The sequence below is a fragment of the Pocillopora damicornis genome, chromosome 14 (assembly GCF_964200805.1).
Source record: "Pocillopora damicornis chromosome 14, jaPocDami1.2, whole genome shotgun sequence".
NCBI classification, from domain to species: domain Eukaryota; kingdom Metazoa; phylum Cnidaria; class Anthozoa; order Scleractinia; family Pocilloporidae; genus Pocillopora; species Pocillopora damicornis.
This window is the reverse complement of record NC_142683.1, coordinates 4,346,328-4,359,232: the sequence shown is the minus strand read 5'-3', so window position 1 is coordinate 4,359,232 and position 12,905 is coordinate 4,346,328. Positions and strand designations below refer to the sequence as shown.

The 12,905-nt window shown below is 35.0% G+C and overlaps 1 protein-coding gene across 9 annotated transcripts in view; it reads right to left on the bottom strand.

Moving 5' to 3' along the window:
* LOC113676079 (serine/threonine-protein kinase MRCK beta) overlaps positions 1-12,905 on the bottom strand; it is a 36,183-nt gene that overhangs the window by 21,252 nt on the left and 2,026 nt on the right. For all 9 annotated transcript variants that reach the window (XM_089193432.1, XM_089193436.1, XM_089193434.1 and 6 more), the window contains 22 exons: positions 10,874-10,969; positions 9,956-10,104; positions 9,506-9,599; positions 8,694-8,750; positions 7,768-7,911; positions 7,270-7,331; positions 7,060-7,160; positions 6,634-6,716; positions 6,247-6,326; positions 6,006-6,079; positions 5,509-5,595; positions 5,199-5,321; positions 4,434-4,517; positions 3,818-3,891; positions 3,524-3,698; positions 2,953-3,020; positions 2,616-2,687; positions 1,856-1,894; positions 1,479-1,552; positions 417-501; positions 208-264; positions 46-89 (listed from right to left, as the gene is read on the bottom strand). In XM_089193432.1, coding sequence (XP_089049558.1) covers positions 46-89; positions 208-264; positions 417-501; positions 1,479-1,552; positions 1,856-1,894; positions 2,616-2,687; positions 2,953-3,020; positions 3,524-3,698; positions 3,818-3,891; positions 4,434-4,517; positions 5,199-5,321; positions 5,509-5,595; positions 6,006-6,079; positions 6,247-6,326; positions 6,634-6,716; positions 7,060-7,160; positions 7,270-7,331; positions 7,768-7,911; positions 8,694-8,750; positions 9,506-9,599; positions 9,956-10,104; positions 10,874-10,969 — 1,922 coding nt within the window. The remainder of the gene's footprint in view (positions 1-45; positions 90-207; positions 265-416; positions 502-1,478; positions 1,553-1,855; positions 1,895-2,615; positions 2,688-2,952; positions 3,021-3,523; positions 3,699-3,817; positions 3,892-4,433; positions 4,518-5,198; positions 5,322-5,508; positions 5,596-6,005; positions 6,080-6,246; positions 6,327-6,633; positions 6,717-7,059; positions 7,161-7,269; positions 7,332-7,767; positions 7,912-8,693; positions 8,751-9,505; positions 9,600-9,955; positions 10,105-10,873; positions 10,970-12,905) is intronic.

The following is a 12,905-nucleotide window of genomic DNA, read 5'->3' as shown; positions in this document are numbered from 1 at the left end:
ACAATCAAAACGTGATGGTTGAGCACAGAAAGTAAAATCATTTACCTGTCCATGCGTGCTTCATTTACTTTGGCAGTCAGTGCAGAGATCTGGAAGTATATCAAAGACCAACAAAATTAACAAGTCTGCAAGTAGCTAGTGTGACAAGCAAAGAACAGAAGTGCAGATTGAGCTGGTAACACAAATTTAAGATGGCATAAAAATTACCTCGTTTTTCAAGCTTTCTCTTGCTGAATCTGCTTCAAGAAGTTTCTCATTTAACTCCTATTAAAAATTAAAAAGGCAGATGATGACTATCAACATTAAAAAAATGAAGTGATCATGAAATAGTGCAACTACTATCTAAATATATGCAAGCTTTGAACAACTTTTCATAAAAGTGGAAAAATCAGAGACTGAAGATAGCAAAAACTCACCTTAATTTCACTAGTATATTTCTGTTGTTCATGGGAAGTTGATTCCTCATATTCAAGTTTAATCTTCTCTATCTCTGCTTTGAGTCTGAAATAATAACAATAAACTTCACTAAGCTTAAATCTACGATCATTCAAAGACAAAAGGGACACACCAATTATTACAATAACATATTATCATGCACATTATCATATGGGGACATTTCAAGATCATGATCCCTTCACTCCCAAGATCAGATTAGTAATTCTCCTTACTATCTGCCATACAATCCTTATGATATTAGTTAAGAGAATTTGGTATTGGATCAACTAATAATCCCATGATTGATAATCTTCTCTATTCTCATCACCTGCCTGCTTGATATTGTATTGATATTGTAAGGAGAAATTCTGTCTTGGTCACTTGTGGGAGTGAAAGGGTTAAGAGAAAAAAAAAAACAGTGTGAAGATTTAAAAAAGAGTAACATTAAACAAAAGTCCATCTTAACTTTTCCATCCCCACCGAAGACCAAAAAGGACTTTTTCTTTACAATAACAATACATTTTCAAGCAAACAGATAATGAGAAGACAGAAGAATATCAACCAAAAGATAATATTTGATTCAAAAACAGATTCACAGAACTAAAGTAAAAAAAATTAAATGACTGGCAGACAGTGCAATTAATGTATATTTTGACATTGGGAAATAATGGGTTTAGGTTAAGCGCTACCCTTAGACTATCAGAGGATTGGAAAGAACTCAAGAGAGGTGCCCCAAAGCTACCAGACAATACCATACTCAATCACAAATGTTTTTGAGATGCAGACAGTAGCCGGACATTAAAAGCTCTCACTTCTGTTCCTCACTAAACCTTTTTGGTTAGCAAAGTTTGGTTTAAAATCCTAAAATGACGACCTCATTGTCAAAACATTGGCATCAAAGTGTACCAGAACTGTTTTCATTCTTCTTCCAGTTGCTGTCTGCATTTCGAAATTGTCTCTGCTAAAGTTCTCTTTTGGGACAAGCAAGGTGAAGTGCATTTATCATTTATAAATATTCACTCCTATTCCATAGCCTGAATTACCTTGTGATTTCTTGCTGCTGCTCCTCAGCTGTTGTGTCTGTGGCAAATGGTCTTCCTAGACTTCTCTGTTTGGCCTGAGATAACAATAAAGGTAACTTAATTTTCATCAACATATCCTTGATCAATAGAGCAAATTTTGATAGTAAACTGCCAGCAAGTCAATAATTTTAATAATAATTCTTGCTCTTGCCTACAAAAAGTGTAGCTTTTGGCAATTTGACTTCTCTCTCTGTAATTAACAATTGAGGAAAAGAGCCACTGGATTACATCTCAAGAAGACAGATACATGAGTACACTTATACTCTGCTTTGCTGACTTTTGAATACAAACAAAACTGTTCCATTTCAAATGAAGGAATACTTGACTTTACACTGTACCTTAAGGTATTCTATTTCCTCCTCAAGTTGCTTGGCATTCTGAAAGAAAGACACCCAAGTTGTAACTCAATGAGTAAGTCCACTTAACCCTATAACCCTTTAATCCATGAGAGTGACAAGGTTCTAATTTCTTCTTAAAATAATTATCACCCTTGAATAAAAGGTTTAAGTCACAAGAATAAAGGAAAAAGATCAAAAACTAACAAAGCTCTTGATGGTTTCACAAATTCTCCCTGTTAGAACCTTGGAAATTTATAGAGAACAGTATGGAGAATATGCAGGATGTAAAAGGTTCACTCCCATGAGTGACTGAGACAATATTTCTCCCAACAATTTTGATACAATATCAAGCAGATGAGTGATGAGAATAAAGAAAAATCTCTATTAGGGTATTCGTAGTTGATCTAATATCAAATTCTCCAAACTTACAACACATGGATTGTACAGCAGAAAGTAAGGAGAATTACTAATGAGATCCAAGGCATGAAAAGGCTAACGAAGGGTATTGAGATCTTCATATACTAACATTGACTTACATTAGCTCAGAATTTTACATTAACCCTTTAACTCCCAGATCAAATTTGTAATTCTCCTTACTGCCAACCATACAATTCTTATAATGTTAGTTAAGAGAATTTAATATTGGATCAACTAATTATCTCCAAATTGATATTTTTCTTTATTCTCATCACTTACCTGGTTGATATTGTATTGATATTGTAAAGAGAAATTCTGTCTTGGTCAATGAATATTACTTCACCTGATCACTCCGTGCTCTTAGTTTCCTTTCCTTGTTAGCTTCTGAGGACATTTCCTCCACTTGAGCAGCAAGCTAATAACAACAAAAACAGATGTAACATTTAAATATTACTTCTTTTCCTCCACTTACAATATTTCATTAAATAGACACATACAAAGACTGACTACCTAAGAGGCAAGCGGTCAATAAGAAAAATCAAATGCTGATTTCAAGATCAACATAAACATTTTGGATTTTATTGCAATATTTCTCAAACATGGGAAATGGCTGCCATGAAAAAATTGTAGAAATCAGTACACCGGTCTTAGAAGTTGAAAAAAGGGAGAAAAAATCTCACTTCTCTCTTTTTTCTATCAGCATTGCGAACTTCCTGCCTGAGACCATCAAGCTTTTGTAAGGTGGACTCTATTAAAACAAACAATAAACAGTTCAGTGACAAGAAAAGAATAATACCACAGATTGAAATCCTTCACTTGATTTACAGGGCTAAACCCTGCACTCTGGCCCCCTTAAATTTAATGGTGCTTTCAAAGCCAACACTTCTCATCACTTGCAGTTGTTCTTAACTTTTGAGGCATATTGAGACTATTTTCTTTAATCTTTTCATTTCTTTAAACTAAGTGAAAAGCATCAGTCATTTAGAGTTGCTGCAGATGACTAGAAATTGTTTGTTAACTCCTAATACACTCAGTGGAGATTAACTATCTTGATCACTTTGTCTTCCCATACTATGCTGCAAGTTACTAAATACATTTTGAAATGAAAAGGCATTTGCAGTACAGGTTTGAGCTCTAGTAGGAAAGAAAAACTTGGTCTATAATTTACAGCACCAACCCCTTCAACACTAGGGAAGAGATTTATGTGCTACCTTTTAAGTTGAGGGCTAAAGAAAATCAAACAGTTCCTACCCAGTTCTTCCTCTTTTTCACGCAGCATTCTCGACACCTTAGTCTTCTGTGATCTTATGTCTGCCAGCTTGTCATTCAATTCACTAAACTCTGCCATGGCAAGTTTTCTTTGGTTGTGTGCTTCTTTCAATTCCTTCTGCTGTGAGGCTATTTTTTCATTGGCCTCCTGAAGGACCTAAGGTTTCAAGCAGTAGAAAGTGAGAAATCTATTTAGGTTCTATCAAAACATTCTCCTCAAGTATCAATTTCAGTTTACATTGACAGACATTTAGGGAGAAAAGTAACTTAACTTACTCTTTCAATGTCTTCCTTCTCCATTTTTAAGCCTCTGTTTTCTCTATCCAAGGACCGCATCTTGGCACTCATTTCTAGCAAAAGAAAAACAGCATCAGACAACTGTAACTCTTTAATGTTTAGCACTTACTCGCTCTAAGATTGTCTATGAAGGTGACCATAATTCTCAAACTCATAAGGTAGAAGTTGTTACTTTTGATTTAACAACAAATTCTTAAGACTAATTTAGAAGGAAATGTGTAACGGTTAGATGGGAGAGTTAAAAATCAAATCTTGGAAATTTAAGGGGTAATTTCTCAAGACTCAAGTGTCCTCGGTTAAATCTCCACCCTGTAACAGATGAGAGGGACTGCACCCCTCAACTTTACTTTGTTTTTTCAGTTTTCCAATAATTTAATATCTTTGGCAAACAGAAATGGTGGTACTGTTTCTTGATATCTTGCCTGAAAACATGGTCACCACATAAAAGGCATCACCCTTGTGGCTTGAAGCAGACAAACTAATTAGATCATAAACATCATCTTGCTGTTTCACCAAATTCTCCAAACAAATTTACAAGGAAATTCATCACAAATAGAACAGAGAGTTACTAGTCTGATCAGAGGGGAAAGCTTGCCTTCATTAGTTGACTCCAAGTCTTTCCGAGACGTCAACACATCTTGCAATTCTTTTTCTAACTCAGAAGATTGGGCCTCATACTCTGTTGATTGCAAACAAAGCAACAATCAATTCTCTTAAATAAGGACTATTAACACTCAAAGAGGCCCCCACTTAACTAGCCTTGATCTAAAATCAAATTTCTAAAAAGCACCCCCCCCCCCCCCACTTCTCCAATAAGGCCCTTTCCCTTTCCATCTCAATTAAAAAACTGTAAAATAAATTGTTATTCATTTGGGATAGGCTTTCAAATTATAAAGCCTGTCTAAGTTTTCATTTTCATCAAAGAAATGTAGATTGAATACATTCTTGATTAAATCCAGGGAGAAAAGCAGAAGAAAAATAGTGGGTGGCACCTTAATCATCTAAATGTTACTGATGAGCCTCATTCTCGAAAAAATCCTCTCAGAGAACATGAGAAATCAATTGACTCCCAAAGAGCAAATAGAAAGGTCTACACTAAGTTTTTGCAAAAAAAAAAAAGTATGGTTTAACCCTTTAACTCCCAAGATCTCAATAGTAATTCTACTCACTGTCTGTCATACAGTTCTTGTCATGTTAGTTTGCAGAATTTGGTATTGGATCAACTTACAATCCCCTAACCGATATTTTTCTTTATTCTCATCACTTGTCTGCTTGATATTGCGTTGATGTTGTGAGGAGAAGTTGTGTCTTGGTCACTCATGGGAGTTAAAGGGTTAAGATTCAACAAGCATCCTCTTACCCATGGCTTTCTTCTTCATTGATGTCATTTCGTCTTTAAGTCTCTTCATTTCCATGGTGTCTATTTGGTCACTTTTGGAACCATCACCAGACAGTGCTTGATCTTGCAATGCTTTAGTGGATTCTATAAAACAATTTATATGAAATTAAGATAGTAGTACAAGTAACCAGAAAAAAAGATGGCCTGATTTTTACTGAACTCCACACTGAGAGGTGTAGCTTTGATTCCCAACTGGGAGATCAAACTCTACAGTGCCTCTCCATCCAAAAGTGTTTATGAATAAAAGGAAATTGCCAAAAGAGGGGCTCACCTTGAAGCTTTCTGGCCAGTTCCGATTTCTCCCTCTCGAGCCTTTGTATTCGTCTTTCATAAGCTTCGACAGATAGTGAGCTAGGAACTTGTTTAAAAATATAAATCATACTGAGATTCAATGGTATAATTAAATTTAAGAAGGGCAAAGTGTTAGAGTTGAAAACTAACCACCATCACGATTTAGCTTCAAGAGGTAATAAATATGAAACTTTTTGTCAAAATATCAACAATATCTATTGACAAAATTTAAAAAATATCAGTAAAATATTATTAATCAATCAGAAAAAAGGTGACAAAAATAAACAAAAGTTTCAGGTTGCTGGTTTTATCTCGACGTACACCAAATTCATATTACCAATTTATAAGTCAAAATAATTAAATGGAAGTATTGCTGATAAGAGTGAGGTACTTCAGAGGTTACTAGTTTTGGATGTTGTTTGACCTATGCCACTCATAAAAAGAAATCAAAGATGCAAAGCATTTCATACAAATTACCATTATTTGTGACTGGTTCCAGAGTGACATGCCCAGCTTCCTTTATCACAGAATGAGCTTTATCAGAGAGTCGACTAGTGCAGAAAAAAAGCAGTAATGATGTTAGTTTTACACTGTACATTAACTCACTATCCAACTGGACTTACTTACACTCAAAGGAAACAGAAAACATTCTCACTTTGAACCCCAAATGTCTAAAGACCATGACGCAGAATCCAAGATACTCCACAAGTTCACATACCTATTCTCTGTAAATGAAAATCCAATGAACGGCAAATGATGTCCAGTAAAAGGGGAAACAGATGATGGCCTCATAGCATCCTGAAGATTAAATTGAAACTATTTCATTTGAAGCTAAGGAAAAAACAATTATACAAAGTTGTGTGGTAAGTCTTGGCATTTGTAAATTTTTTATAAAATAAAGGTTAACTTTAAGTGCTCTTGTTGGTGTAAAAATATATGAACCAAGTCATCTTTGAAACAGTTTATAAAAAAAAATCATATAAAAAAGGAATTGGATACCTGACTTTCAAACAAACAAATAGTACGATAGCATCTAGACCACTTGTCAAATTTCTGTTATCTACACTTTGTAAAACATAATCAGAAAAGCAATCACAGCACATACATTTGCTCTTGATTCATCAATGTCTACATCAAAGTTTGAAGTATCTGATGGACTGCTAACATCAGGGATGTAAGGCGGTACAGCTGTGAAATACGGAAAGAAACAAAAATGATAAGTACTTTGATTTTTTGATAGTCAAAGACAAATGATAGTCTTAGAGGTCTGATAACATGCCTCCCAGTTTGCAGTGCAATAGCATATAAACTTGCAACAACAATGACAAAAAATGCTTTAATAAGCCCATGATATAGATTTAAGTTTCTAATGAATCTCTCAATCTAATAACTCCCTCTCAAATAACCCCCCTCCCCCCACCCATCATTTCAGTGAAACTATTTTCTTGAATTCCAGGAAATGAGCATGTCCCCCCTCCCCTTCCCTCCCACTTACTACTGGTAAAGCACTACCAGGTTAGCATAAACTTACTGTCGCCAATGTTGTCCCAGTCAATTCCCTCAAAGAAAGGGTGATTTCGAAAATCATCAATTCCATTTTGACCTAATCTTTGTTCCATTTTACAGCACAGTCTGTGAGATAAACAGAACACAGGTGAGTTCAAATTTAATGTAAATCCATTCCTGCTGTTAGTCATAGACATCACTTTTAACCTCAATGATTAAAATTTTTCAGACAAACCTCTGCATTAAATCCCTGGCATTATTTGACACTTCCACATCAGAAGGAAAATTGAATTTGCCCTGAAGAGAAGAGACAACACACATTCAGCACCCAAATTCTTTAGCACCAAATTTTACTCCAAATAGCTTGACTACAGTAAAGGAATCCTTACCTCAGTCAAAACTGTTGGTTTTGGGTTTACATATGTTGAGAATGGTTAAGCTTCCTCTATCAGTTACAGCTATCAAGCCAAATTGACAAAGGTTTCACTTTTGTCTCCAATTTCAATGGATTTTTTACCAGTGAAAAAACCCTTAAAAAAGGCATCTACCCATATCTGAATTCATTCCTCTGATTGATAAGTTTTAACTAGCTATAAGTGCCCTTAATTCCAATTTTGTTGAGGGGTGCACATCAAATAACATTCAACTTGATCAGTCATATTACCAAATTTACACAAACTAGTTCTTAATTTTGGTGCAAAAGGCAACAGTTTGCTAAATTTTAGAAACTTACAGTGTGGCTCATAATTTTGCTGTAGGTTTCCACCAAAGATTCTGCGTAAAATGGAGTTTCACCAAAAAGCATTTCATACATACACACACCCAAGGACCACCAGTCACACTCAACTCCATACTCTCCTTTCCCATCTTCCATGGCCTGCGCAAGATATAAAAAAAGGAAAAAAGGTTTTAAGGGTGAAGTGGAAATAGTTTTGACAATAATCATAAATCCTTGTATGTGCCTAGGGAACAACCGTTAAATAAAGTTAACCCTGTACACCATAACATCAGTATACATATTTGCCATACTGTTCTCTATACATTTTTTTATGGTGCTGATGAGATGAATTTGTTTCACAAACAAGAGCTCCTTTGCATGGTTCAACATCTCAGCTAGCCTGGTAGCCCGAGGCTAGTAAAAATTTGGTTGGGTTAGTAATAAGGGGAAGATTTGCATCATGTTTGGGGTTGAAGTAGACCTCGAGAAAAATTAATCTGGGCTTCCAAGTTGTGTTTCAGGCTAGTAAATTTTAGAAATCACTAGCCCAGTGGCTAGTAATGCAGATAGCCAGGTGTTGAACCCTGCTTTAGTTGGTGATCATTTCCATTATTCTTGTGACCTAAATGTTTAATTTAGGGGTGATACTGTAAGGAGAAAATAGAAAATAGTCACCCTCAGATGCTACAGGGTTACACTGTAAATGGAATTTAACATAGATGATGACTAGGAGAAAATCTGGTCGGTAACATTTTGTAGGTGTTTCAAATTGTTAGCATTTATTTGCATTCTGAAACGTGTAACAGCAGTCATGAGGTTGTTGGAGCCCTGAGGCTGTCCTTGACAAGGGTATTTATCATTAATGCATACATTGGTTTTCCTGTGTGATTCCGTTGTGTCCAAATTACCAAATCTAGTATAAAACTAACATATAACCATACCTGTAGGATTTCAGGAGAGATATAGTCAGGGGTACCCACAGCAACAGCTGATCGCACCTAAGAAAAAAAAAAAGGGAAATGTGAAGTTTGTATGGTACAAGGTTCAAAGCAATCCAAGCATTGTTAATCCTCTCATTTTCAAAATCTTATTCCCAATCCTCCTAACTAATAGCAATATTTATAAAACCTTCATGAGAACTTGTTGTTGAATCAAAACAATATTTCATTTCAATCAATTGCTCTGAAGGGCTAACACTGGAAATGTCAGAGTTAAAACTCTTTACAGTGCCCAATTACCTGTTACACTGATTTTGTTATTCTAAATTCTCCTCCCAGTTCATTTCACTTGTTAACCCTACTAGTCCCATAAGTGACTAACATATAACTTCACCCTATTACAGCCATGCATTATCCAGCAAACAGGTAATGAGAATACTCAAACTTATCAGGTAGAAGTTATTATCTTGATCTAGCATCAAATTCTTACAACTAATTTACAAGGAAATATGTAGCAGCTAGAGGGGAGAATTAACAATCAGATCTTAGGAGTGAAAGAGCTAAATTGTAAGAAGTATTTATCAGATGACCTTTCCAGGAGATGAAAGGTAAGAATTAAAGGAATGCTGGCCACAAGCCTCAATCGTTCACTCATACCGGGCAGTCTTGCCTCTAACAGGGCTATGTATTCATCCTGTAATTTTTTTTCAGAGTGAACTGCAATGCAATCATCATGGTCCTCACAAAGGCCAATTCTGCTTACTCTGCATTCTATCTCCAAATTTAACATTAGAACAAGACAAGGTAACACTTACAGTGCCCTTCTTTCCAAGCTTTGAACAGGAACCAAAGTCAGCCAACCTGATATGTCCACTAACATCAAGAAGAAGATTATCAGGCTTGAGATCCCTGAAAAACAAGAGTTACAAAGCATTATAAAGAATTGTAAAGGAAAACGTGAATGCAACTAATTAAGCTGCTACACCAGCAAAGCTTGGTTTTCATATGTCTGGAAAATCACAGACAATTAACAATTTCATTGTTTCCTGACCATCCCAGATTTTTCATAAAGAATGCCAACTTCCTGGGATGGTCAGCAACAAATATGGAAAATTGGGAACATTTCTATTTTCCCATTACATTCCAAACTTCAGAAATGCACTCCATGATTGTCTGGGATCTTAACGACACATGAAAACCAGCCTAACACAGATTCACCTTCCCACTGGAAATCAATGTGCTCTAAGATAGATAGCATTTCCTACCTGTGCACATAGTCCATTTTGTGTATTGAATTCACAGCCAACACCACTTCAGCCAGGTAAAACTTGGCCATTTCTTCTGGCAAATGATCTTCGTATTTACTGAGAAGAGTTAGAAGATCACCTCCACTGTAGTAGTCCATGACAAAATACTATTGAAGAAACAAAATAAACATTGGCACCAATCACTCCTCCCCTTCTTCATCAAACCTTAAGTTGTTAACCCTTCAAGTCCCACTCATGACCAAGACAGAATTTCTCCTTACACTATCACCACAATATCAAGCAGACAAGTAATGAGTATAAAGAAAAATATCAATTAGGGGATTATTGGTTGATCCAATTCCAAATTCTCCAAACTAACATTATATGAATTGTATAGCAGACAATAAGGGGAATTACTAATAAGATCGTGGGAGTTAAAGGGTTAAGCCATAACAGTGACAATAACAAAAATATTTTTTATTAACCTATCAGGCTGATATTGAAGCCAAAATGGGTGCGACGGTAACCACTTTCACTCCAAGCTGTAACAATTAAGAAAAGATTTTGGCACCTGAATTTGCAATGAAAGTTGCTGATTTAAAATGTGATAAACTAATTATCCAATGATCAATTTGTAATTTAAGGTTGCCAAACATTGATTTTGAAAAGCTTGGAGCTGTAATCACCATACAGAGTGCAGGAATACCTAAAAAATCATTTTCAATATCTTTGGGATACTAACTTTTGCTGCAAATTAAGTTGCAACATTTTTGTGATTGCCAAAGCCATCAAAACAGTCACAACTCAAAATGCTGAATGCAATGACTTATAATCAATACTACAAGACAATTTTTAGACAATTTTTGTCTTAACCTGAAGCTAGTATTTGAATGTAGTAAGGTGCACAACAAACTGCAACAAAGATTGCAATCCTACCAAATAATCAGCATCTTGAAACGCATAATGCAGAGTAGTTATCCATTTCTTGTCTCCATACACAAGGACATCTCTTTCCTCTTTAAAGCATGCAGTCTGCAATAGAACAACCAAATAAAAGTACAAAATACAATTCCACTAACACATAAGGACAAAAAGAATTATTGTATAACTCAACTGAGTTTGGAAGTAAGAGGCAATGGCATGATGTAATCACTAACCAAATAATCCCCTTATATTATTAATTGTTTTAATTTGAGTGATTACACTTTAACTGACCATTCAATACTGGTAAAGACTGTACAAACAGGCCATTAGGATTCAATCAAGGTCGATAACGACTGTTTAATAGATGTAACGGTTGCTGCAACAATAATTTGGGGGGGGGGGGAGGGGGGGAATTTTCTGACTTCAATGACCAACCACTTGATACTGGTTCAACTGTATCAGATTTTGTTGGCATAAAAATATGCAATTTCCACATTGGTGAGAACTATATCTAAGAATCTTTTACATCTACTCTCAAAAATTTCAGTGAAAAAAAGGTTTTGGTAATACCCTTGATGAGATTAACTTGTTTTACATTGTGAAAGGGTTACAGGAACTTTTCACTGAAGAGTAGAAAAAAATCACTAGAGTGGAACAATATTTAACCATACTTCCGGTTAATTAAGTCATTCTTGTCAAACTTGGGTCATGTGCCAACCATGCTTTCCGGTTTTGTTCCTTTGCCTAACAATCACTTGTCATGTTCTTCCATTATTGAGAATGGATCAGAATAAACACTACTTAATTTGACTTAGCACTGGGCACGATTTAATCCTTTGAAGATCACGAGTTTAAAACCTTGATAATGCCTGAAACACTTACAAACAAAATATATTCAAGATGTTTGCTATCAGGATTTTCACATTTTCAAGACAGTTATTAATTACTTTGCTAATTGACAGGTTATTATAATACAGTTGAAGGTAAAGTGCAAAGTAAGCTGTAAATGAAAACCACCTTAAACAGAATTTCAAAGGCATATTGTGCATTAATGTCATAAGCTTAAAGAATTATTACAAATTGAATTTAAAAAAAAGTGTGTAATGGATAAATTTAGCTCACTTTAAAAATAGGGTTTGATAAACTTTTAAGAAGAAGATAATGTTATTTAAAGAATTACCAAACAAAATGTTCTTCTTGGCAGCCAAAAATTGGAAGAAAAATGCAAAACAGGATGCTTATCTAGAATGTGGCTTGTACAACAATTACTTGGTTTCTTGTTAATTAAATTAAGGAGACAAATTAAAGACATACTTGCTGTAGTAAGTAAATATACTGTGGGTTTAAATACACTTTCTTATTTCAACTACAAACAAAAGATATGGGAGGATGTTTTAATGGTTCTGAAAAAATGCAAGAAATTTGCTGAAAAGGCAAGTATGTATATATATATTTTTTTTTTACGGCACCATTTTACTTCAGTTTGTATTTGGTACTTGCAGTGAATTTGACAATCTTTTAATGAGGCTGAATAAACATCATATCATGTACTACATGTTATTTACAATGAGACTCTGACAATGCAGTGGAAACCAAACTTTAGGATATCAGACAAAACAAGAGAATGCTGGAATGTGACATTTTATAGATAAGACCGACATAGTAATTTGAACGTGTCGCAAAAACTGGTTAGAATATTCTCAACACTCTACAGAGTCAAAACAAAAAGACAGGAAATTAAAATGAGAGCTGTCACATTGCTTTTGATATTTTGCATTGTTTATAAAATGTACAAGAAGGAGATGCCATGCACCGGGATATTTCATTGTCTTAACCCTGGGAATCACTACATGAGAAGCATACTTCTTTATCTCCACTCAACAAGTAGAGTAAAAGAAAAGCTACACAAATTTCTAGTGTTGCACCTATTTTCACAATTTGAAGTGTGCTGTTTAGTCAAGGGAAGAAGTCTTCAAAAGTTCACATTATTCCACAATTTAGAATTAAACATGCATGTACTAAAGAACTGATCACATACAACAAA